Raw genomic sequence first — 23767 nt, forward strand, 5'->3', positions numbered from 1 at the left:
GGAGGAGGTCCGGTCTGTCCAGGACCACAGAGACCACTGATTGGTTTACTGAGTGTGAAGCGCTGTAGCCTTCACAATCACAATCACAATCAATCAGTCACCAATTTGATCAATCTGTTATAAGTGAGTGTGAGTATTTGTTAAATATGAGTTGTATAAACTCAAGTCAAATAATAATATAATCATATGAATTTCAGGCCATAAATAGTGAAAAGTTTTGAAATGTTTAATGTTCACAAGAACTCGAGTTCTTCGAGGTCGAGTGTGTAGAAAATAATATTCATGATTTTGTTTTCATCAGTGTGTAATGAGCTGAAACTAAAACAACACAATTCCAGAGTTGGGACGTTGTGTAAATGTAAAAACAGAATACAGTGATTTTCAGCTTATATTCAATCGAATACACTTCAAAGACAAGATATCTAATGTTCAAACTGATGAACTTTCTGATAAGATATCCACAAATATTCTGAGTCAACATCTCAGATTGTTCTTTGAAATCCTGGACGTCTTGTCCCCCGAGAGGAAAAGAGGAAAAGGAACCTGCAGATTGTTATCAGCACACAGTTCAGAGCCGGCATCAGTGATGGAACGGAGGCGTGTTATGGCCCATGGCATCATGGGTAACTCGTATCTGTGAAGGCACCATTAGTGCTGAAAGGTGAATACAGGTGTTGGAGCAACAAGCAGCGTCTTTTTCAGAGACATCCGTGCTTATTTCAGCGAGACGATGCAGAGCCACATTCTGCACGTTACAGCAGCGTGGCTTCTAACAGTTAGTGTCCTCATGTCACAAACACTTACTGAGCGTCATTAAAAGTAAAGGTGATGTCACACAGTGTTAAACATGCTCCTGTCACAGCATCAGATTCAAACTGAGAGAATATTTGCAGAAGAAACACTGAAGTGAATCAGTTTGAACACTGACTATCTCGTCTGTGTGGTGTGTTCAGCTGAATATAAGCTGAACAGGATTTACAAATCAGGTTCTGTTTTTATTTACATCACAACTTCACTGATCACTGGATCTAGAGAGAGCCTTTATGTTATTTAGTTCTCAGCTACCGTAGGGCCGGTTGAAAAAACAAGTAGACGCAGACATTTTGGACCGGAGAACACAGAATGAACTGAAATGAAACAAACCCAACAGGAGGGTTGATGACATTAAGAGATGTCCTTTCAGAAACTTGAATCTTTATCAGCTGACAGTACGTCAGGTGATGTGGAGGCTCACTGTGGCTCAGACGGTGTTCACACTCATCACTTCAGTCTTCACTTGGATGTCATTGGTTTTGCCGTAAGCTGTAATAAAATTCCCACTTTCTCTTCCAGATGACCTGAGAATGCTGCAGGGAGCATCTGTATTCTGTACATTCATATGTTTCATCTCATGTCAACTGAAGTGTCACCGTCCGATCTTCTCTGTGATTCTGGGCCACGATACGACACGATAACCTCAGATACGATCTGGCATTTTGCTGTCAGGGGTGCAACAGTTCTACATTTCCATCCGAGCATCCAGCAGCTGATCGACTCGCTTTCCTCGATCTCACCTCTCCTCAGCAGCTGGCTGACAGGTGGACAGCAGAGGACCCGCTCCACACATAATCCTCAGCACTGTCCTCTGCATCAGAAGGGAAACACGAGACTCGCTGAGGAAACAACCTGGACGTCCAATCAGAGCGCAGCAGCATCTGGAGGAATCTGTCTGCGGGCCCAGCTGGCAGAACTGCAACAGAGGAGCGAGACGTTAGATGATTCAAAATGGCCGAAAGATTTTTCAGGTCAAAGGATGATTGAATATAATGTGGTTATATTTCATATTGTCATGAACTGAATGTTTAACTGAGGGAATTCTTCTGTCACTATATCTGACATTCTGACCGCCTGTGACTGGGTCAACAGAACTTTTGTTCAGAGTAATATGTGTGAATGTCTTAAGGTTGACGCAGCAACAGAAACACAGCTGACCTGTGATCAGTAGATCTGTGTGTGGAGTTAAACTCAACGAGCTGTCTGCTGTGATGAACGACCACAGAACAGAACAGAAGACCACTTTTTCACATTCTTCAGGAACAGACGGCTCGTCTACCCAAAGTGTCAGTTAAAGGGCATCAAAGTAAATTCAAGTTGAATTCTTCTTATTTAGTTATTTGTGTATTTTGTATATGAGAGTTGCTTCTGCTGCTGTTGAACTGTGAGTGTATTTCTCACATAATCATCCGTAACCTTCTCTAGAACTCTTGTTCTTCAGTATTTGAGTGCGAGCGTTCACTCAGATCAAACATAATTGTCTGTTTCACGTCTCGTGTGGTTGGACGGAGAGAAAAAACTCTGATGATGTGGAGCTTTGCAGCCATCTTTGATTCCCGTCCGCTGCCTGGCCTCGCCTCGCCTCGCCTGCTCCCTCCAGCTCCTCCACAAACATGAGAATGTAACTGCAGCGAGTGGGAGCTCTGCCATCTTTAAAACACATTTCATCTCACTCGCTCCTCCTCCTCCTTTTTTTTCTCTGTCTTTCTATCTTTCTGCTTTGACTCAGGGAAGAGTTGAGGTGAAGGGTTGGGAGTGTCCAACAATTACTCTTTTTTTGTTTCTGTCTCAGAGGGGGGAGGAAAGAGAACAGGACTGAGCGTGGGCCGCAGGCAGAAGAGAGAGCTTAGTTATATAGGATGAATTAAACAAGGATGTAACTCCTTATATCATTTAGAGTGACTTCAATAAGACAAGCACATTTACATATATTGAGTTGTAGATAAAACACCATAAAATCATTCAGAGACGAGCTTTTCATCATCACAATCTGCATCACATATAAAAACCCAGTAAAGTGTAAATCCATGTTGCACAGGAGGATCAAAATAAAGATCCTTCCACTCTCCTACATGTTTGAGTTTAAAGAGGCAAAATAATCCTCATGAAATACATTTATGAGCTGTGAGAACTAGAAGTCTTTGTGATTTAACTGAGAGTTTCTTTACTGAGTGCAGAAAATCTCCTTTATGAAGTGCAGAAGATACGAGGGGATTTATTCACCTCCGATTTGTTAAACTTCTTTTTCATGATGAGTAACATTATTCTTACATTTAAAGGATAAGTTCACAGTTCTTAAATTCAGTAGTCAGGTGCACATAAGGACACTGGATCATTCCTCCTGCCAACGATGAGCTTTTCTTTATAAAATTTTGTTTGTTCAATAAATGTTTTTTGTTTTTATGCTGTGTGGAACGGACAGAGGGTGGGAGACGTGAGGCAGACGGGGGGCCACACTGAGTGCTGCTGGAGTGGTTGTAGAGCAGGTGACATGTCTGGTCATGTGGGCAGGTAAGAGCTGCTCAGAGAGAGAGAGAGGGGCTGAAACTGGATCTCCTTCACACCTGTCTTTTGTCAGTCTAAAGCTGAGGTGAATGTTGTCCCTGAATCACCGCATTCCATTCATTTTGCTGAGTAAAGATTCAGTGATTCTGTCAGAGATCCTACACAGCTTAGACGGAGGAAAACATTTCTTTATTTACAGGCACAGTGAACTGTTTGGGGAGTGTTTGTGTGGAACAAATGAAATAAATGGCACAAAGTCAGCTTGGCTGCTGGAGGGATGTTGCTGGTCGTCACACACTACATAGAAATTGTCAAAGTTGTCACTAGAATGCTTCCAAAAAAAGCAGAAGAATAAGAGTGAAAGTGAGAATCAAAAAGAAAATCCGTGCGTAAGAACGGCACACTATAAACTCCAAATAACTCCAGCAGTCCAACAAAGACCCACCAGATAATCCTACACTCTCTCCTAAAGTTATTCTCCCCATAAAATCCAAAGAAGCTGAAGAGAGTCTCGGTGCCATCTGATGCCCACCGACGCCCTCCAAAATGGGCACATTTTACGCACAAATCTAAACTGCGCGCACGGCTGCTTTGCGCCCGGGCGCGCCGTGCCTCTGCACTGACACTCCGGATTCACTGCAGCCCGTAAAAAAGGGGAGAAACGTAGGCCTTCTTCTCCTTTTTAAACGTCGACGCTGTCCACGTCCTCAAAAAGAATGGATCTAATTAAAACGTTGCACTCGTCATCATCGCCAAAGCTTTGCCAAACGCTCTCTGGTGGAGAGGAGGCTGGGAGATGCAGCACCACATGACTGAGTGTGAGCTGGAGAGGGATGGGAGTCAGATTGGGTTTCTCTTCTCTGATTGGTTAGTGGGCTGACTTTTGACACGCAGACCAGGGACCCTCCTGCCGTATAAATAGGCCTGATAGAACTTTATTATTCTAGCATCACGGCAGCAGGTTTCTGCTAAGTTTGGAGTTACTCGTGTCACCACAACTGTATGCCTTCCTGAAGGGTGGTTTAAAAACAAGGGCTCAGCAGCACAAGGAGTCTGCATGTCTGTGTAGACATGCTCAGCTTTGTGGATACCCGGATTCTGTTGCTGCTTGCAGTAACTTCATACCTAGCATCATGTCAATGTAAGTTTGATTATCTGCTCTTTTTTTCTCTGTGATGGATAATTTTTTTCCGGGTCCCACTGCTTCAGGATCTTGCGCTTGGCTTTTTATTTGGGACGTACATGAAGGTCAACCTGAAGAGAGCGCAAAGCACCGCTGAATAAAAACTCAACGGATTGAGCTCATGCAGAGGATTCTTCACTTTCTTTTCTTCTCCAAGGATACAATCAAAATGATTTGATTAGTTTCCGAGAAGGAGCAGTTGCCCTCCTGACAGAGAGAGGGAGAGAAACAAAAGTTTTCTCGCTGAAGTAGAATCTTCAGGGCGTTTAATGCATGTGGAGCTATTAAATTGGCTGAAAGTTAATTTTCTTTTAGACACTGGATGGAAAACCTAGTGGGGCGTTGTACATATTGTTCCATCCAGATGTCCAAGAGATGAGGTTGTATTATAGGGAACTACAGCGTCTCCCCCTGGTGGCCGCGGGTGCAAACATCCTCTGGCACCAACTCCATTTTCTCCTCTTTGGAAAAAAACAAATCTGTTTGTCAAGAACTAGAAGTGAGACTAAAAGCTTCAATATAACTATAATATAATAGTTCTATTTAACATAATTCTTTTTGTTTGCAGTGAAAGTTTACTGAATGTGATTTAACATTTTTGAGGCCACAAACTATTTAAGAATTAAACTGTAAGATTAAAGTTGATGCCTTCGTGCAGTTTTTCCCTGTTAGAGAGGTAGATAAGTAGTTTCACGTCACCTTCATTCCCCAAAGTGCGCCACCATGTGGTGTAGATTAGACATGACGTGTTGGAGTTCACAGGGAGGTCCCAGCAGTACCAGAACCCAGCCATGACCAGCTGGTCCAGAGTCAGACAGGGCATCAGCTGATGTCCACCTACGAGACACAAACATCAGCCGTGAATGAAAGAGACTCCATCATCAATCAGTCGATAGTCCAAATTCTGACCACTTGGCAATTTAGTCTGATTAGAAGGTTTTTCAAGCCAAAATCATACAAATGCCTCCTTTAAAAACACATCAGCAGAAATCATCAAACAATAACAGAAGTCATTCAATTTAAACATAAACGCTGAAGTTCTCGTCTAGTTTGTAGTAGCACGTCAACTATTCCTGTCCCGAGGGCACAGCGTACCTGTCCAGGCCTGCTGGCAGCCCGATCCTCATTATATGGAATGCTATTGAACTGAAATTCACTTCTGTAGGCTGAGCGAGACAGTTTGAGGACGTGGCCCTCAGCTACTCCTTCAGACAGGAGCTGAGACTTGTACTGATGATGCAGAAAGGTTCATGGTTGTAGGACCGACACGCGTTCGAGACATGTAGGTGATGGTGCAGTCACGTCCTGCCAGTGCCAAACTTTTATTTTTAAAAATGCCCTCATAAGAGACAAAAATCAGATTTTAACAAGGTTAATCTTGCCTGTGCAGAATGTAGCTTTCACACTTTTATAGACTGATCTCATGCAGAAGGCAGTAAAACTCTGACCATGAACAGGTGAAAGCTGTTTAGAAGAGTAGAGAATGGATTGCAATGACTGTTTCTTCATCATGTTCTAACGGTGTATCCCCTCTTCTCTCTCCCACCCTCCTCATCTCCCTCTTCCTCCTCCTCATCTCTCCAACGCCACAGACTCGGTCAGTACACATGCATGAAATCACAAAGATAGCTTTACCTTGTCACTTTGCCTTTTTGTCTTCCAAACGCTGAGTGATGGTGCAGACCCTCTCGGTTGGTCTCGACTCATTTGAGCAATCTCAGTGATGGCGGAGCATTTAGGAATTTGAGGATACTTTCTTGCAGCTTTGCTCCCTTCCTGTTCCATGAATAGGTGAGGGTCCTATTGGCTAAAGTTGGTGTCAGTGAAAGCTAAAACCGCGGCTCTGAGGCACCCGTGGGGCCTGGTACAAAGGATCCTTTCTGAGGACAGCAGAGAGGGGCAGAGGGAGGCTCGCCCCCCTAACAGCTGGCCTCGGGTCAGTTTGGAATCTTCCTCTGCTGGCTGATTAAACAGTCAGTTTACAAAAGCTGATCTCAGGCCAGTTCTAAAAGGTTGAGATTTTCAGCTTGGATCACACTTATAAAAGATAAAGAACGTATCCTGGGCCCGTCTCAGAGCCTGTTAAAGATTCTGCTCAGAACTGAGATTGCTCTAAAACATCTGTCAGCTTCATGTTTCAGTGTTTTAAAGGTGCAGTATGCACTGTATGGTTCTGGTAACACCTCAGAACTCTATGATTTCCATGGACTAACATGCTCTTTCAGCTAAGAGGTTGTTCAGTCTGGTTCTTAATCACGTCCTTTGTTTCAGCATGTTGGACTCACACATCACATGCACATTATTCTGCTGCGTTTCCATTTTGGTTCTGGTCTGCATGAGCCCGTTTCAGCGTCACACACTGTACTGCATGCTCACAGCGCCGACTGTTCCACACGCTGAATATCCTGACAAACCCTGAAAAGACTGAATAAATAAATCTTACATTTATTTATTTTCTTTTCTGTTTAGGCGAGAGTCAAGGTGAGCACATGACGTTGTTCTTATGTGTCACTTCACATCTGCAGTGTATCAGACACATACAGCCTGGTTCTGATCCGCTCAGAGTCTCTTTTAAGATGAAATGTGTGTTTTTGTTAACTTGCTTGTCCTCTCACTGTAAGGTCAAGTTTGTGTACATGCACATTTTATTGTAATTTACACAGCAGATGGTTTGAACAGAACTCAAATCTGTCTTTTTATCGACTCTGCTGTCAGTGTAGTGTAGATGAGACGCAGTGGCATGCTTTCTGTTTTAGAGGAGTAGTTTACTGACGTGTTGCTGAAGCAGCCATCTGCTCTGTTTTGGTCTGACTGAGTGATTCTCTCTGCTGCAGGGCCCCAGAGGAGAGAAGGGACCTCGAGGTGACAGGGTAAGCTCATGTGAACGCTCTGCTGTCTGTGAACAAACAACTGTTGCCTGATATGTAATTTAGGCATTTTAACGTGGTCTAATTTTGGTGCATCTTTGGCAAAGTGTTGGTTGACTTCACTTGACCTTTTAACCTCAGTAGGCCACGCCCCTTTGTTTACATCACCCATAGGCCTGCGTTTACAGACAGTTACAGTCGTGTGATTTGATTGGTCCAGTTTTAATATCGACCTTTGTTGCAGTTTTCTCACAGTAACATGAAGTTTAATATGTTGTTATTTTGAGTGTTCCTGTAGTTTTATGAAACAGAATAAACTGAAGCCTTCTGTCAGCGGCTGTTCCAGTGTTTACTCACCACACCATCTGTTCTTTACAGGGACCTAAGGGCCCAAATGGAAGAGATGGCAAACCCGGACTCCCTGGCCCCGCTGGCCCCCCTGGCCCCCCTGGACTCGGAGGAGTAAGTCAGATGTTTATTCTCGCAAAATTGTCTGTCTGGCTTTGCAGCGTTTAGCTCAAGAGGTGGTTTAGAAACTTTGAGCTGTGATTTGATTTCCTGCGTTGCTCGTGCTGCTGGATGTGTGAATGTGACCCACATTGTGTTTCTGTGTCACACGAACGCTCGGTATCAATTATGTTGAAATGGCAATAATGAAATTACTTTTAATAATGATGTCATAACCCTTTGACCTTTGACCTTTTGTCCTTAAGCCCTCTGATACATAGCTAACAGATTACTACTTTACTACTGTAGTATTAATTCAAGTCTTTAAAACATAAATTGATTGATCAGACCCGGATCGATGCTCTGCCGGTCCAATAATGTTGTGAGAAGTTTTGTCCACTGGATAATTAATTGTGTTTGTTTCTGTTTTCACAGAATTTCGCTGCTCAGTATGATGGTTCAAAAGCCCCTGATCCCGGCCCTGGACCCATGGTGAGGCCCAGCATACACATGACCGTCACACGTGGTCCCTTGTGGTCCTTCATGGTCCCTCGTGGTCCCTCGTGGTCCCATTCAATCCATCAGCTACCTTTACATAGACAGTGACTCTACAGTCTGACCTATACATAAATGATTTAGTGCATTCACACTAATGACACATTACACTAGCATAGGTTGACCTAGTGACTCATTGACTTATTTCTCCTTCTCAGGGTATGATGGGTGCTAGAGGCCCTCCCGGACCTCCTGGACCTCCTGTAAGTTCACACTTTTTGGATCAAACTTGACCCTGTTCCTACAACCTGAGCATGCAGCCTGCTGCTGCTGTGGTGTCTAAGTGAAGACTAATTGCGGCGCCTCTTATTGTTCGACAGGGTTCTCAGGGACACACTGGACACGCTGGTGAGCCCGGAGAGCCTGGACAGACTGTAAGATAATCTCCCAGCTTTCATATTATCACGTGATGATGAGCACACTTTAGTTTTGCTTCTCTGTCAATGTCAGATGTCACAGATGCCATTGTATTAAAAGTCGTAGTTATCTTTGAGATCTTGAATGTTTTGTTTTTCTCTCCTAAGGGCCCCGTTGGTGCTCGTGGCCCCCCTGGACCCCCTGGCAAAGCCGGAGAGGACGTATGTATATATTTGTGTGTCTACAAGCATTTTCAAGGGCCGCTGTCGTTTACGTGAATGTCAGAAACTAACATCTGTTTGTGCTATCGCAGGGTAACAACGGCAGACCCGGCAAGCCCGGAGACAGAGGTGTCCCCGGCCCCCAGGTGAGACAACACCTTCCTCAACAAGGAGAATGAAACACAGAAAGATACGAACAGATATCTCAGCTTTAAATATGGACTTCATCTGAATCTTATTTTCTTTGTTTTGACTCGCAGGGTGCTCGTGGATTCCCCGGAACCCCCGGACTTCCAGGAATGAAGGGACACAGAGTGAGTGTTGATTGTGATTCCTCTGCTCGACCTCACCTGAACCCCACCAGCCTGCAGCCAATTAAAAAAAACAGAGCTCCACCTGCACTGTGTAAAATGTGGACTCAGATGACTTGGAGCGCCACTGGAAAGGATTTTGGAGCCACTTTCCTCTCTAGTCTTCTTCTCTGAGGAGCTAACTAGAAACAAAAGGAGTCTAACGGCTGCTGTTTAAGGTTTTTAGTCCCTGTTTTGCGTGAGAATGTTTCGTCTGTGAAGTCACTTTGTGGCTTTCAGGTATCTGAAGGCTCCCTCCATATAAACCAAACCAGAGCCAGGCTCCCTCGTTGTCTCACAGGGAGCTCTGGATGTCCCTGTCCCCTGATTTTGTTCCTTATTTCTTCTGTTTTATGCTTGTGTGTGGGGTATTTCAGTAGGTGATCGTAAGCCTCTTCCATCATCACTTTCCCTCTGTGTTTCAGGGTTACACTGGTCTGGATGGACGTAAGGGAGAGCCCGGTACTGCTGGCGCCAAGGTAAGAAGGGCACCTGTATTTACTATAGCAGCACAGTTTCTCTGAGTCTTGATATCTTCATGTTGATATGAGCCTGCTGATAACATGTCAGGCGTATACAGTTTGTAGAATATTGTACTTGTCAGATTTAATCTTCTGTATTTGACCCTTCAACCTTTGACCTTGAGTCACTTCCTGTCTGACGCCTCATCATGTTCTCCTGTCTGGCTGTAGGGTGAGCCCGGTGCACACGGAGCTGCTGGAAGTCCTGGACTGGCTGTAAGTTTTGTGATCAACTTCAAGATTGACTCATTTATGCACAATCCCTTAGTAAACCTCAGTAAAAGCCGTATTAGATGCTTTAACACTCATTCTCATCATTTGTTATGACTGCAGTAACGACACTTTGCTCATCACTTGTCCTTCCTGTGTATCCTCCCTGTAGGGATCTCGTGGTATGCCTGGTGAGAGAGGTCGTGCTGGCCCTGCTGGCCCCGCTGGTGCTCGTGGTGCTGATGGCAATGTTGGCCCCGCCGGCCCTGCTGTGAGTACTGGCCCTTTAAACCTCTTTGTGAATTTTGAACTCAAAAGAAAGTTATCATCAAGGTACCTGTGCTTCGTAATATCTTTTAACTTATAACTTGACCTGAATGTGACCTGACGTTCTTCTACCAGGGTCCCCTCGGTGCTGCTGGTCCCCCAGGTTTCCCCGGTGGCCCCGGCCCCAAGGTCAGTGTGATTCCACCTCCTGTTGCCTCTCCTGTTCTTTAGGAACTTATCCTCCCAGAGAAGTTCATGTTTAGAGTCACAGAAGGATGCAGCTCTCGTTGACATTCAGTATGAGCATCTTCTTGTGCTGTATAGTATCCCCAGGGGGATCCTTCATGCATGTAGCAGCCTCAGACACTTCAGACCAAACATATATATAAATATATATATAATATAAATACATATATAATATAAATATATATGCACCGCTATCTGATCATTTACATACACACCAACACATCCTTATACAATACCAGTATATTGTTTCATTAGCCAAGGCTGCTTTCATCACAGTATTGATTGTGGATGTGTTTTTGTCTCTGACAGGGAGAGATTGGACCCGCTGGAGCTACTGGCCCATCTGGAGCTCAGGGAGCAAGAGGAGAGCCCGGTACCAATGGCGCTGTTGGCCCCGTTGGTCCCTCTGTAAGTATCCTGACTGAGATGTCTCCACTTACCTTTCTGTCCCTCGGTCACTCGTGACCTGACCTGGAAAACAGAAACATGTTGGATCAATCCGTCCACAAACTGAATTTCTACTAAATATGCATGTCGACATTTTTACTTCAGTGATGTAGATGACTAAATGAAATGATCATGCTATCCAGGTATTTGTTCTTTAACTTATTGAAGTTCTGTGAATAATCCTGGACAGAGCAGTTATATTGTCATGTAGTGTCAGTGCCTGATATCATCTCAGCCTGTATATTATAGTGTTTTGATTTCCTAATTTCTTTTTCTCCCCTGCAGGGAAACCCCGGTGCTAATGGCCTGAACGGAGCCAAGGGAGCTGCTGTAAGTATTCAAGTTCATAGATTCTATTATTTATTGTGTATAAATATAATATTATACTTACAATAAAGGTAAAACACCCAGACATAGGTACAAGACAGTTAGGCGTGTGTGATGCTCACCTGTCTGCCCGTGCTGTTGTTTAGGGTACCCCTGGTGTTGCTGGAGCTCCCGGCTTCCCCGGACCAAGAGGAGGACCTGGACCCCAGGGCCCTCAGGGTGCTGCTGGACAGAGAGGTCTTGGTGTAAGTACACACACCAACAGCCACAAAAAACCGAAATATTAATATCCATATAACACCACACCCTCGTGCAGACACGCAGAAACATCTGATGCGTGGTATTTCCGTTGATGGTGTCTGTTTCTGCGTTTCAGGGAGATCCTGGCCCTCAGGGAGTGAAGGGAGATGGCGGTCCCAAAGGAGAGCCTGTAAGTTAAAGTCCTGATCCTGTTCTTCACTTTACAACTCTACCAAACTCAATCTGAAGACCTCCGCGACCTCCACACTGTTTATGACTCATAACTTCTCTATTGCTTTCCTCAGGGTAACTCTGGACCCCAGGGACCCCCTGGACCTCAGGGTGAGGAGGGCAAGAGAGGACCCGCTGGTGAGCTTGGTGCTACTGGACCTACTGGCAACCGTGGAGCTAGAGTGAGTACCAGACAGCCATTTCTGAGTGGATGGTGATGCACCACACCAACACAGATCCAGAGGTTGTGTTACTCGGGTCGCCTGCTCATGCGTGCGTGTCTCCTACAGGGCGCTCCTGGCGGCCGTGGTATGCCTGGTGCTGAGGGAAGAACTGGCCCAATTGTGAGTGTTCAGTGAGCAAATCTCATTCCAGCAACATGTTACATGTAACGCACATCAACAGAACATCCAGTGATGAGGTGAAGCTTCCTCCTAAATTCTCTTCTCTGTGTCTCCTGCTCGTAGGGTATGCCCGGTGCCCGTGGTGCCACCGGCGCCGGTGGACCTCGTGGACCCCCTGGAGATGCTGGCCGTGCTGGTGAGCCTGGCCCAGCTGGTCTCAGGGTGAGTCTTCTGCCAAATTCTGACCTGATCTCTGTGTGAGTTCTCTGAGTCTCTGAAGGGGAAGTTGGATGAGCTTGGAGCTGCAGTCCTGTAATGGTTTTGCTACGAAGCTGCTGATATTGGGAACGATAAAATAAAAAATATATAAATAAAATAATAGATACATCTTAATTACTGATTAATATTTATTTTTCAGGGTCTCCCAGGAAGCCCTGGAAGCTCTGGACCCCCAGGAAAGGAGGGACCTGCTGTGAGTGAATCTGAATGTCACAGAAAAACACACATTTCACTGTTTTACATCCATATCTGCTCTAATGAACGCCATCAACATGACGTCCTGCTGTACTTCCCATTTTCTCCTCCAGGGTCCTGCTGGACAAGATGGCCGTGGTGGACCTCCCGGCCCAACTGGACCTAGAGGCCAGCCTGGAAACATCGGCTTCCCCGGACCCAAGGGACCTTCTGTAAGTAGAGAAAAGGCCAAGACTGGGAAATGTTTCCGTATATCGTTAAGTTCATCATTATCTGTGCTGAACTGACCTCTGACCTCCTTCAGGGTGAGCCTGGCAAGCCTGGAGACAAGGGAGCCACCGGCCCCACTGGACTGAGAGTGAGTCACAACACACCTCTACATGTCGCTCACTGATAACACATCTGAACTCTCAGACCGCAGGACTTTTCAGTCGTTATAACAATTCATTTATCTTTGTCTTCAGGGAGCCCCTGGACCCGACGGCAACAACGGAGCCACTGGTGCCACTGGACCCTCTGTAAGTGTCCTTACACAGCATTCATATTGCTCACACATGCATTCATACGCACCCAGACCAGCATCTATGATGTGATTAGCCACCAGTGTGCCATTTTAAACATCGGTCTTCTCTCTTTCCTCCGACAGGGTGGTCCTGGTGAGAAGGGAGAGCAGGGACCCTCTGGAGCTCCTGGCTTCCAGGTGTGGATCCATCATCTGATCCTATTTAAACAAATCAGAGCAACTTTTCTTTGGAAATCCAGAAATTCAGTACCTTTACTGCCCTTTTGAGTGTGTCAGTTCTGATCCAGCTGCTTGATCTTTTCAGGGTCTGCCTGGACCCGCTGGACCTGGTGGAGAGGCTGGCAAGCCCGGAGACAGAGTAAGTAACACACAAACAAACTCTGAAATGTTCTTATGTTACAGTACAATCAGACCACAGAACGTCTTTAACCAACCATGTGTCTCTCTGTAGGGAATCCCAGGAGACCAGGGAGTCGCTGGACCTGCTGGTGGCAAGGTGAGTTACCCTGCAGACGCCTTCCCTCTGGCTCTGTTCACAGCAAAGGAAGCAATGTGATTCAAATAGATAAAACAAAGTGAAAGAAACTGATCCCCTCGATGTGTTCCTCCAGGGAGAGCGTGGTAACCCCGGTGCTGCTGGTGCTTCTGGACCTCAGGGATCAATGGGAGCCCGTGGACCTGCTGGAGCCCCTGGAACTGATGGTGGCAAGGTAGGATGAAAAAAAAAAGATCCTTCTTCAACCTTATTTAAACTCAGAAATACATTTAGGTAGAGACCTAATTTACACTACAGCAGATTCAGAAAACAGACAAAAGGAAGAAAGTGCACAATCCAGTAAAATGTTCAATGAAGCCCACAACAAAAGGAGAAGAACTAGACACTACGGACAAAAGTGAGCTAACCAGCTACCTATAATCACAGTAACTTCTAAACTGAAAATGTACATTGTCTCTGGTTAATAAAAACATGCACTTCTTATAGATACTGCCAGTTATGAATCTCAGTGCAGAGTGATAAACAGCATCTGAGGGCTTCAGTGCTGCAGCATTCATGTATACGTCAAGCTAATATATGAGCTCTTGTATTTACAGAAGCAGGTTTGTTTTATTGAGAATGAACCATAGTTTGCCATCTCTGTCTCCAGGGAGAGCCTGGTGCTGCTGGAGCTGCCGGTGGTCCTGGACACCAAGGACCTGGTGGCATGCCCGGCGAGCGCGGAGCTGCTGGAACCCCTGGAGGTAAAGGAGAGAAGGTAAGTTCCAGAATCTACCAACTACAAATAAAGCAGATTTTACCCTTCTAATCAGCTGATGTTTGTTAATGAGAACATCTCCAACCTTCTCCTGTAGGGAGAGCCTGGACACAAAGGACCTGATGGTAACGCTGGCAGAGATGGATCCCGTGTAAGTTCAGCTCTCTGATTCTTCATGAGGCACTTGATAAAAAGATTGTTGTCATTCACTCCATCAGAGAGTGTTTGGACCAGAGCCTCAGTCTTAGTGTCCTGTCCTCCGTCCTCTGTAGGGCATGCCTGGACCCGCTGGACCTCCCGGACCCACCGGAGCCAACGGTGATAAGGTAAGCAGCTGATGTATGGATATTATTTACCACAAAACAAATAATCAAACAAAAGATTTGAATAAAGGTGTGTAGGGTGTACACTGTGACACAAACTAATTAATGTTATGGAGCTTTGTTACAGCCTAAAGATGGCTGCCTCCAGCGTCAGTCAAGATGGCTGACAGGCTCTTAGCATTAGCCTACAGTAGAAAACCATCGCAGCCGTCTCTGAGATCAAATTACTGTCAGAGATTCTCACTGTTGACAAACCGGACTCCATAAATTTAGACATGAAACTTTTCTGGAGGAGAAAATTGTAAATACCTCCACTTAAACACCATTTACTGTATCTGTAGTTCCAACTCAGTGCTGCCACCTGATGGACATTTTATAATATTACAGCCATCGCTCCAGGAGAGCATCGACACAACACAACAAAAGGACACTTTTATTATTATTTTGTCATAAAATACGGATGATACAGATGTCAAACAAACAGAACAAGTAAAAAGAAAATTCAAATTCAAATACACAAAATAATATATTTGAATATTCAGACAGCAAATGTTGTTCTTCTTCTACACACTACTGCTATAACTGTGTTAACAAAAGTCACTTACATTTAAAATAATGCTGATTTTGACAATGCTAAGCTGAAGACACTGTTCTCTCCTCCAGGGTGAGGGCGGTTCCTTCGGACCTGCTGGACCCGCTGGACCTCGTGGAACCCCTGTGAGTAGCTGTGGCTCACATCCTGCATCATATCACCTTTTTTACCACATCCATGCCTGTTCACATTAACACAGGATGAAGAGATTCAAACAAAAAACAGCTTGTGTGTGCAGTACGCTCAGTCTTCATGACCGTTTGCTTGTTGTCCACAGGGAGAGCGTGGAGAGGTTGGACCTGCTGGATCTTCCGGATTCGCTGGACCCCCTGTAAGACAGCCGCCAATCACCTTTCAATATCATATACACAAATCCTGACCAGGCAGCAGGATAGCATGCCCAGATGTTGACCCCTTCACTGTTCCTCCCTACAGGGCGCTGACGGTCAGCCTGGAGCAAGAGGAGAGCGTGGACCTGCTGGAGTAAAGGGAGAGCTCGGCCCCGCCGGCCCTGCTGGACCCGCTGGACAGTCTGGACCTCCTGTTAGTACCATTTACACCAGACATATAGGATAGATCAAATATAATAGACTCGGTGTATGATTTAAGGAGCAGGAGAAGGTTAATCAGGTGTCAGACAGATTCTTATAGTTTAAGAATTTAGGATCGCAGCTATAAACTCAGAAGAGTGATGTCTGGTTTCTTGGTCTGATTATCTAGGGTCCTTCTGGTGCTTCTGGACCTGCTGGTGCTCGTGGAGACACCGGACCTTCTGTGAGTATGAAATAGCAACATGCACCTGCCACACTCACACACTCACCTCAGCCCGTCATGGTAAAGCTACGAGAGCGCGACGTGACTCAGAATTAAAATCTAGTCAGTGGTTTTGATCATAGATGTTGATGACTTTTGGTCTTCCTAGTTTGGAACTAGCCTTCAGTTTTTCCCAACAAGCACCATGAAGAAGATTTTTCCTGCATCTTAAGACACAAATTAATAAATTCTATCTCCTATTATCCTTTCATAAATGTGTTCCTTTGCTCTTTTATTAGGAATAAATGAGGTTTTAGGAAAATGTTTTAGGTAAAGTGCTCCTTATTACAAACCCAACTTTATAAAATGTCAAATGTCTCAAAGCAGCAAAATACAACAATTTGTGTTCTTTATATTCATTTCTTCACTGTGACGAATCATAGACACACACAGACACACACAGAGACACACACACAGACACACACAGACACACACAGACACACACAGACACACACAGAGACACACAGAGACACACAGACACACACAGACACACACACACAGACACACACAGACACACAGAGACACACAGACACACACAGACACACATCCTTGATGATCCACCCTCTAACCTGTAGTTGTGTGTTTGTGATGTCAGGGTCTGACTGGTTTCCCTGGTGCCGCTGGTAGAGTTGGACCCGGCGGTCCCGCTGTAAGTATTGATCTTATATTTACAACCATTAAGAAACACACACACATGAACACGGTGGATTACACACACTCACACACACCCTCACTATTCCTCTGACCTTCTCAGGGCATTGTTGGACCCCCTGGCTCTTCTGGTCCCGCTGGTAAGGATGGTCCTCGTGGACTCCGTGGTGACCCCGGTCCCGCTGGTCCCTCTGGAGAGCAGGGTATGGTTGGCCCACCTGGTCTGGCTGGAGAGAAGGGATCCTCTGGAGAGTCTGGTCCTCCTGTAAGTTAGAGCTCTTTTTTCAGTCGACATGATGAAGCTGCGGTGTGCTGAAGTACAAAGATTTCATTGATATTTGGCGTCTGTGTTCAGGGTCCTTCTGGTGCTCCTGGAACCAGTGGTCCTCTTGGACTTCAAGGATTCGTTGGTCTGCCTGGTGCTAGAGGAGATCGTGGTTCTCCTGGTGGTCCCGGTGGTCCTGTAAGTACACATTAATAAAGTAACACTGATGTTGTGTTTCAAGATTTTAAATGTGCATTGAATCAAAATCAAACATTGCTTCACATGCAGTATGAAGCCTCTGACTGTACATGACCCAGTGATTTTCTCTGCTTCCCATCACAGGGAGAGGCTGGTAGAGTTGGACCCGCTGGTGCCCCTGGAGCCCGTGGTCCTGCTGGAAACATTGGTCTGCCTGGTATGACCGGACCTCAGGGAGAGGCTGGACGTGAGGTAAGGCCAAGTACACGTGCTGCAGCGACCTGCTAACAGCGACCTGTCTCGCACAAAAACCACTCAGTTGAAGACTATCAGTTGAAGCTTGGTATTCTCTGCCTGTAGGGTAGCCCCGGTAATGATGGACCCCCTGGTCGTCCTGGAATCGCTGGATTCAAGGTAACGGCCTCTCACACACCTTGACTATGTCTGTATGCACAACACACACACAGATGCCTCTCTCTGACCTGCACCGGCCCTGTTTATAACCTTCTTCAGGGAGACCGTGGTGAGCCCGGATCTGCTGGTTCCATGGGACTTGCTGGTGCCCCTGGACCCGCTGGACCTACTGGAGGTGCTGGAAGACCTGGAAACCGTGGAGAGTCTGTACGTATGAATAGTAACTCAGACACAACTACACAGATTATCTTCTATGACTGTGCAGCAACATTCGCAGGGTCCAATCATCTGCTTGATTCACTCGTCCTTTTATTCTTGTCTTTCCTCGTCTCTAGGGCCCCGGAGGTCCCTCAGGACCCGTCGGACAGGCCGGAGCTAGAGGCGCTTCTGTAAGTACAATAAACCTATATAGGTATAGATAGTGCTCGTTTCATGTTCATGTGCACGACAAACTGTATCCTGTTCTAACTTGAGGTGTGTGTGTGTGCATGTGTGTTATAGGGACCTGCTGGAACCCGTGGTGAGAAGGGAGGTGCTGGAGACAAGGGAGAGAGAGGCATGAAGGGACTGCGTGGACATCCTGGTCTCCAGGGAATGCCCGGACCATCTGTGAGTGACGGCATACCTTCAACATTCACACCAAAATATGAAAAGCTTCAAGTGCTGATTTTTACCTGATTCACACGACTCCAGATGCATCAGCTCTACATGTCAACACTGCATGTAGAGGACGACTCGTTCATCGTTACAGTGTCATTCAATAATGCCCTCCGTCTCTCTACAGGGACCCTCCGGTGACACTGGATCTGCTGGACCCAACGGACCTGCTGGACCCAGAGTGAGTAGAGTCCTGATAACCCACAATACACCAGGGATTTTTCTAGATCCATAAAGGACAAATATGTGACTGTGCCATGTGATGATCTCCTCTTCAGGGACCTGCTGGACCCCATGGACCCCCTGGTAAGGATGGTAGAGCTGGTGGCCATGGAACCATCGGATCTCCTGGTGCTCGTGGACCCCCTGGATACGTTGGACCCGCTGTAAGCACTTCTACTTTGTCTTCATCTGCTTCAACACAGAATTTGGTCATTTTCATTAAGCAGATAGACAAGCTCCATTACAAGTGAAAGGATCTGACGTTTCCACTCTGTGATCCAAATCAGGGTCCTCCTGGATCTCCCGGTCTGCCCGGACCTCCCGGCCCCTCTGGTGGTGGATACGATGTTTCTGGATATGATGAGTACAGAGCTGATCAGCCCGCCATGAGAGCCAAGGACTACGAGGTCGATGCCACCATCAAGTCCCTCAACACTCAGATCGATAACCTGCTCACCCCTGAGGGATCCAGGAAGAACCCCGCCCGCACCTGCCGTGACATCAAGCTCAGCCACCCCGAGTGGACCAGCGGTAAGCTCAACAAAGTCTAGACCCACCTACACGGACCGCAGCTTTCTGAGCCCATATTAGTCTCACTGGTCTCTTTCCATCAGCCTGACTCTCTCTTGTCTGTCCTGCAGGATTCTACTGGATTGACCCCAACCAGGGCTGCACCAACGATGCCATCAAGGTCTTCTGCGACTTCTCCACCCGCGAGACCTGCATCTATGCCCAGCCTGAGAGCATCGCCAAGAAGAACTGGTACAGAAGCACCGAGAACAAGAAGCACGTCTGGTTCGGAGAGACCATCAATGGAGACTCTGAGGTGAGCGCTTACTTCTTCCCGAGCAGGAAATGACGAATACTTACATCTTCTACGTAGATTCCAAAATGCTGACGGTCCTTCCTTCCTCTCCACGCAGTTCACCTACAACGACGAGACCATCAGCTCCCAGAGCATGGCCACCCAGCTGGCCTTCATGCGCCTGCTGTCCAACCAGGCTAGCCAGAACATCACCTACCACTGCAAGAACAGCGTTGCCTACATGGATGGTGAGAGCGGCAACCTGAAGAAGGCTGTGGTGCTCATGGGCTCCAACGACGTGGAGCTGAGGGCCGAGGGCAACAGCCGCTTCACCTTCTCCGTGCTGGAGGACGGCTGCACTGTAAGTAGCTTCTGCAGTTGTTTTTCTGTGGTTCAGTTTCATCATTTCTCCTGAGAAGTGAAGGTTTCTGTGTACAAACTGCTGCATTAATGCGATGTTGGTGGGCAGCACGATTCTAAAACCTTCTTTTGTTTCCTCCCGCCTGCAGACACACACTGGTGAATGGAGCAAGACAGTGATTGAGTACAGAACAAATAAACCATCTCGCCTGCCCATCCTCGACATTGCACCTTTGGACATTGGTGGAGCTGAACAGGAGTTTGGTTTGGACATTGGCCCAGTCTGTTTCAAATAAATAGACTCATGATAAATTAACACCAAAAAAGAGAGAAAGAACGAAAAAACAAAATCTCTGCCCTTCTTTCTGTGTTGTTTTTTTTATACTGAATGCTGATTTCTCTCTGCACATCCACTTGCTTAAGATGGGCAACTATCTGAGAGGACTGAACGGACTGAGAGGAGCGTTTGTGCAATGCAAATTAATACAGCAACCCAAAGGGACGCGGGAAAACACCTTGTTGTGGGACATCATGCCATCCTTTTGTAAAAAATAAAAGAAGTGTAATAAAAACGCTGAAAGTATGCATCACTTTGTGGTCTTTGTATATCTTCCAAGGAGGAGGTTTAAAACCACAATTTCCATGAAAAAAAGGTTTAAACTACCTCATGCCTGTACCTAAAGAAAATACTATTGACACAACCTGGGTCCACAACAGAGATGTTACGACTTCTAATGCTTCAAGCGTTGTCCTGTATCGGAAGGTGCTCAGTTACTTGAAGCAGAGATCTATGGTGCTAATATGCAGCTGTGGAGCAAACCACTCTTATACTGTATTACTTTGTATTGACCTTTGAGGAAGTCTTGCATTCGTCCCCTGATGCTCCCCCACTTTAAGCATGTGGACTGTCTCTAAACCTGATGTCTGGTTTTTTGTTTCATTTCGTTTCTTTGGTTTTTTTTGTTTGATTTGTCTAGAAGGTTTTTTTTTTTGTTTGTTTTGGTTTTTTGTTCAGGCTTTTTTTTTTTTTTGCTCTCTAAACCCCACACAGTGTTCATACTGACAGCACATAGTTCATCCAATTCTGAATGGTTTTTTTTAGGCGGCCTCTCTCTCTCTCAAAAAATGACACCACAAAGTCTATTGTACCTATTTTGTATATGTGAGATGTTTAAATAAATTGTGAAAAGTTCTGAAATAAAGCATGTCCAATGTTCCAAAACACACTACTCAGTGACTTACGTGCTTTCGTGTTTTAATGACACCACTGAAGGTGCGTCACTGTATTTTGGTTTTTATCATCTCTGACTTAAACATCTTCCTGTTGTGGAAGCACAGCCAGATTCTCAGTCACCATCCCCCCTTTTTTCTTGCTTTTCAACGGTACATCCAGTTTTAATGTACAGTAACGTTCTGTTGACACTGTCCATGCCAATGTGTGATTACTAACGTGCATTGTTTCTTGTAAATATGCATCTTCTGATGTTGCTTTTCTTTGCATAATACAGCTTTTGCATCCAAATAAATTTCTGTGATTTGGATCAAGGCTTGAACGGCAGTGATGCATTCATACCAATAAGAGTTAGATTAAATATAATAGTATAATATAATTAAATGTTATCAGTTCTGCTCAGCCGGTGCTGAAGGGCGTCAATTCACATGCATTACTTTCTATGACCACCAGAGGGCGGTGTGATGTTCTTTAAGCAGAATTACGTTGAATAAGACCACAGATTGGACCTTTAATGCTTCAGACACACACAACATTCGTTGATGCTAGCAGTACATTTACTCGAGTACTGCGTTAAAATACAAAGTCAGGCGCTTCTTTGTCCGTTTTATTCTTTTGCACTACATTTGTCTGGCGGCAGGATTTACTAGTTTCTTTGGTGGATTAAGATTTTGCATTCAAAACAAAAATTGTTTAAAAAGTATTTTTGCAGACACAGAAGCAGAGTGTGTCCGGTGGCCCCTGGAGGAGACGGTGCTCCTTCGTTCTGCACCTCTCTGATGTTGTTCATGTGTGGTGACACAGTTCAGATCTGAACCTTTCTAACTGAGCTACCAGGACGATCAATACATGCATATCTGTTTATGAATATGCACCATGTGAGTCCAGTGTGAAGTCTTAAAGTTACAGTTTAACACAGAGATTGAGGGGTGGAGGAGTGATAATAATACACGACCCAACTCAGCTGGTACTGTGCTGAAGTAGTGAAAAGTCCTGAACCAACCTGCAGACAGGGAATGTGGCGGGGATGGACTGTACTGTAACTGAGTACATTTACTCAAGTACAACTCTGAGGTACCTGAATCTCACATGTTCTGCTTCTTGCCTCCACTAGAGATCCTGCCGTCTCTGCATGCTTCATCAGAGCCGAAGCATCAGCTCTTTAACCTCATCGGATGAAAACAAACTCCCCACTGATGATCAGAAAAAAGCTGAATATCAGGTCCAACAATCAGTCAGGAGGATGATTGGCAGCCCATAGTCCATAGTATGTACATAGAGTATGTACATAGAGTATGTACATACTCTATGTACATACTCTATGTACACAGAGTATGTAATGTCTGTCCCACCCAGGTGAAGCAACAGTCTGCAGGTGAAGTGGTGAGAGTATGTTTAGTCAATTACAGTGTGTCATGTAGCAGACGGCAGATTACAGAAATGATAGTGAACGAGTGTGCAGCACGTCAATCCTGAAGAGTTACACACACACACACACACACACACACACACACACACACACACACACACACACACATACACACACACACACACACACACACACACACACACACACATAAAGCGGGCCTTTGTATCAGACTTGGTTCTGTGTGAAATGAGGTCCAGCGGGCCCAGAGGCAGAACAGCTGTGTTGGTCACTTGATGAAACTCTGATAGACGACACTGCGTCTTTGTTGGACTTTCCTTCCAAAGAGTTATCTTTTGTTTGAACACTGAATGTCACGTGGTGGCTATGATTAATCTAATTACACACACACCGCAGGGTGAATGAACACTCTTTACATCCTGGACTTCTAGAACATGTAGTGAACAGTGGTGGTTCTGGGGGGACCAACAGGGGCCAGTCCGGACCCCCCTGTGGCCCCCCCGAACGAGGAGTCTGCATCAATAACACAATGACAGATGTTTTGCTATGATTTTATTATGAAGGGCAAGGCGGAATAAAGTGTCTCAGCAGTTTACAACCCAATTAAAAATGCTGAAATTGTAAAACACTGTTTAAAGTCTCATTCAGTGTCTGAATGAGGGATTTGTCTTTTTTCCCCTGTTGTATAAAAAGCCGCCCCAAGCTGGACCCCCTATTAAAACTGGTCTCGAGACAGACTATCAGTGTTGGCGCATCTATTAGAAAAAAGCATTTCAACTGATGGCAGCAACATAATATCATTAAATATAATTCCCCTGACGCTCGTCTGTGGAGTTTTAACCACAGATGTTTCTCTGATGTTCTGGTTGATGTTTGAGGCATTCTGGTTGCACATGTTATTCTACTGGACTCATAAATGTACAAATTAACACAACAATAGTCCAAAAAAGGGAATCAACACACACTGCAAGCTATCAATAATAGACATCCCTTAGCAAAAAGTAGTATACTTGAAGTTCATTTTATTAAGTATGCTTGAGTATAAGTATAAGTGTAGCAAGTATACTATGGACCATGTACTTGTAGCATACTAGAAAGTATACTAATTTAATACTTCTTCGGACTAAATTGGAACATTTTAAGTTTATAAAGGTACACTTTAAGTATACTTTATAAGGACATTTTAAGTTTACAGAAGTACACTTTCAAGTATACATCAAGTACACTCATCTATATACTACTAGTGTACTAAGTATATACTTTTAGTCCACATTTTACTTTATTAACATGTAAGTTGAGGGGTAGTACCTCAAAGCAAATGTGTGTAGTGAAAAACATTTTTATTCTGCTAAATTAAATGTAAGCACAACTCAATGACTCAGCCTTTTTCTGTACTTACATCAAGTTATCATAAGTGTTAGTACTTGTAATGTATCTCTCTAGCAAGAGATTCACCATTTATTATCAG

At 45.2% G+C, this 23767-nt stretch overlaps 1 protein-coding gene and 1 long non-coding RNA gene across 3 annotated transcripts; one reads left to right on the forward strand and one right to left on the reverse strand.

The window, feature by feature from the left end:
- Nucleotides 1-263: 263 nt before the first annotated feature.
- Nucleotides 264-6570, reverse strand: LOC115578317 (uncharacterized). The gene is made up of 3 exons (XR_003983417.1): nucleotides 6137-6570; nucleotides 5201-5338; nucleotides 264-1729 (listed from the first exon to the last, which is right to left on the reverse strand). It is a non-coding gene; the product is annotated as an uncharacterized LOC115578317 (long non-coding RNA).
- col1a2 (collagen, type I, alpha 2) lies at nucleotides 4245-20910 on the forward strand. Of its 2 annotated transcripts, XM_030411200.1 has the most exons (51): nucleotides 4251-4459; nucleotides 6094-6098; nucleotides 6971-6982; nucleotides 7336-7371; nucleotides 7747-7830; nucleotides 8251-8307; nucleotides 8529-8573; nucleotides 8691-8744; nucleotides 8895-8948; nucleotides 9041-9094; nucleotides 9209-9262; nucleotides 9724-9777; nucleotides 9991-10035; nucleotides 10202-10300; nucleotides 10432-10485; nucleotides 10852-10950; nucleotides 11275-11319; nucleotides 11463-11561; nucleotides 11693-11746; nucleotides 11862-11969; nucleotides 12078-12131; nucleotides 12255-12353; nucleotides 12550-12603; nucleotides 12719-12817; nucleotides 12910-12963; nucleotides 13070-13123; nucleotides 13252-13305; nucleotides 13433-13486; nucleotides 13580-13624; nucleotides 13740-13838; nucleotides 14274-14381; nucleotides 14479-14532; nucleotides 14654-14707; nucleotides 15368-15421; nucleotides 15574-15627; nucleotides 15732-15839; nucleotides 16017-16070; nucleotides 16705-16758; nucleotides 16864-17025; nucleotides 17116-17223; nucleotides 17368-17475; nucleotides 17584-17637; nucleotides 17737-17844; nucleotides 17973-18026; nucleotides 18139-18246; nucleotides 18422-18475; nucleotides 18573-18680; nucleotides 18804-19047; nucleotides 19158-19342; nucleotides 19440-19682; nucleotides 19831-20910. In XM_030411200.1, exons 1-51 carry the CDS (start codon nucleotides 4390-4392, stop codon nucleotides 19975-19977), a joined length of 4071 nt encoding a protein of 1356 aa, XP_030267060.1. In that variant the 5' UTR covers nucleotides 4251-4389; the 3' UTR covers nucleotides 19978-20910. The 2 variants fall into 2 exon arrangements, with proteins under 2 accessions (XP_030267061.1, XP_030267060.1); XM_030411201.1 differs by lacking the exon at nucleotides 6971-6982 and having other exon boundaries at nucleotides 4245-4459.
- The last annotated feature ends 2857 nt before the right edge of the window (nucleotides 20911-23767 follow it).

This window comes from Sparus aurata, chromosome 3, assembly GCF_900880675.1.
Source record: "Sparus aurata chromosome 3, fSpaAur1.1, whole genome shotgun sequence".
NCBI lineage: Eukaryota > Metazoa > Chordata > Actinopteri > Spariformes > Sparidae > Sparus > Sparus aurata.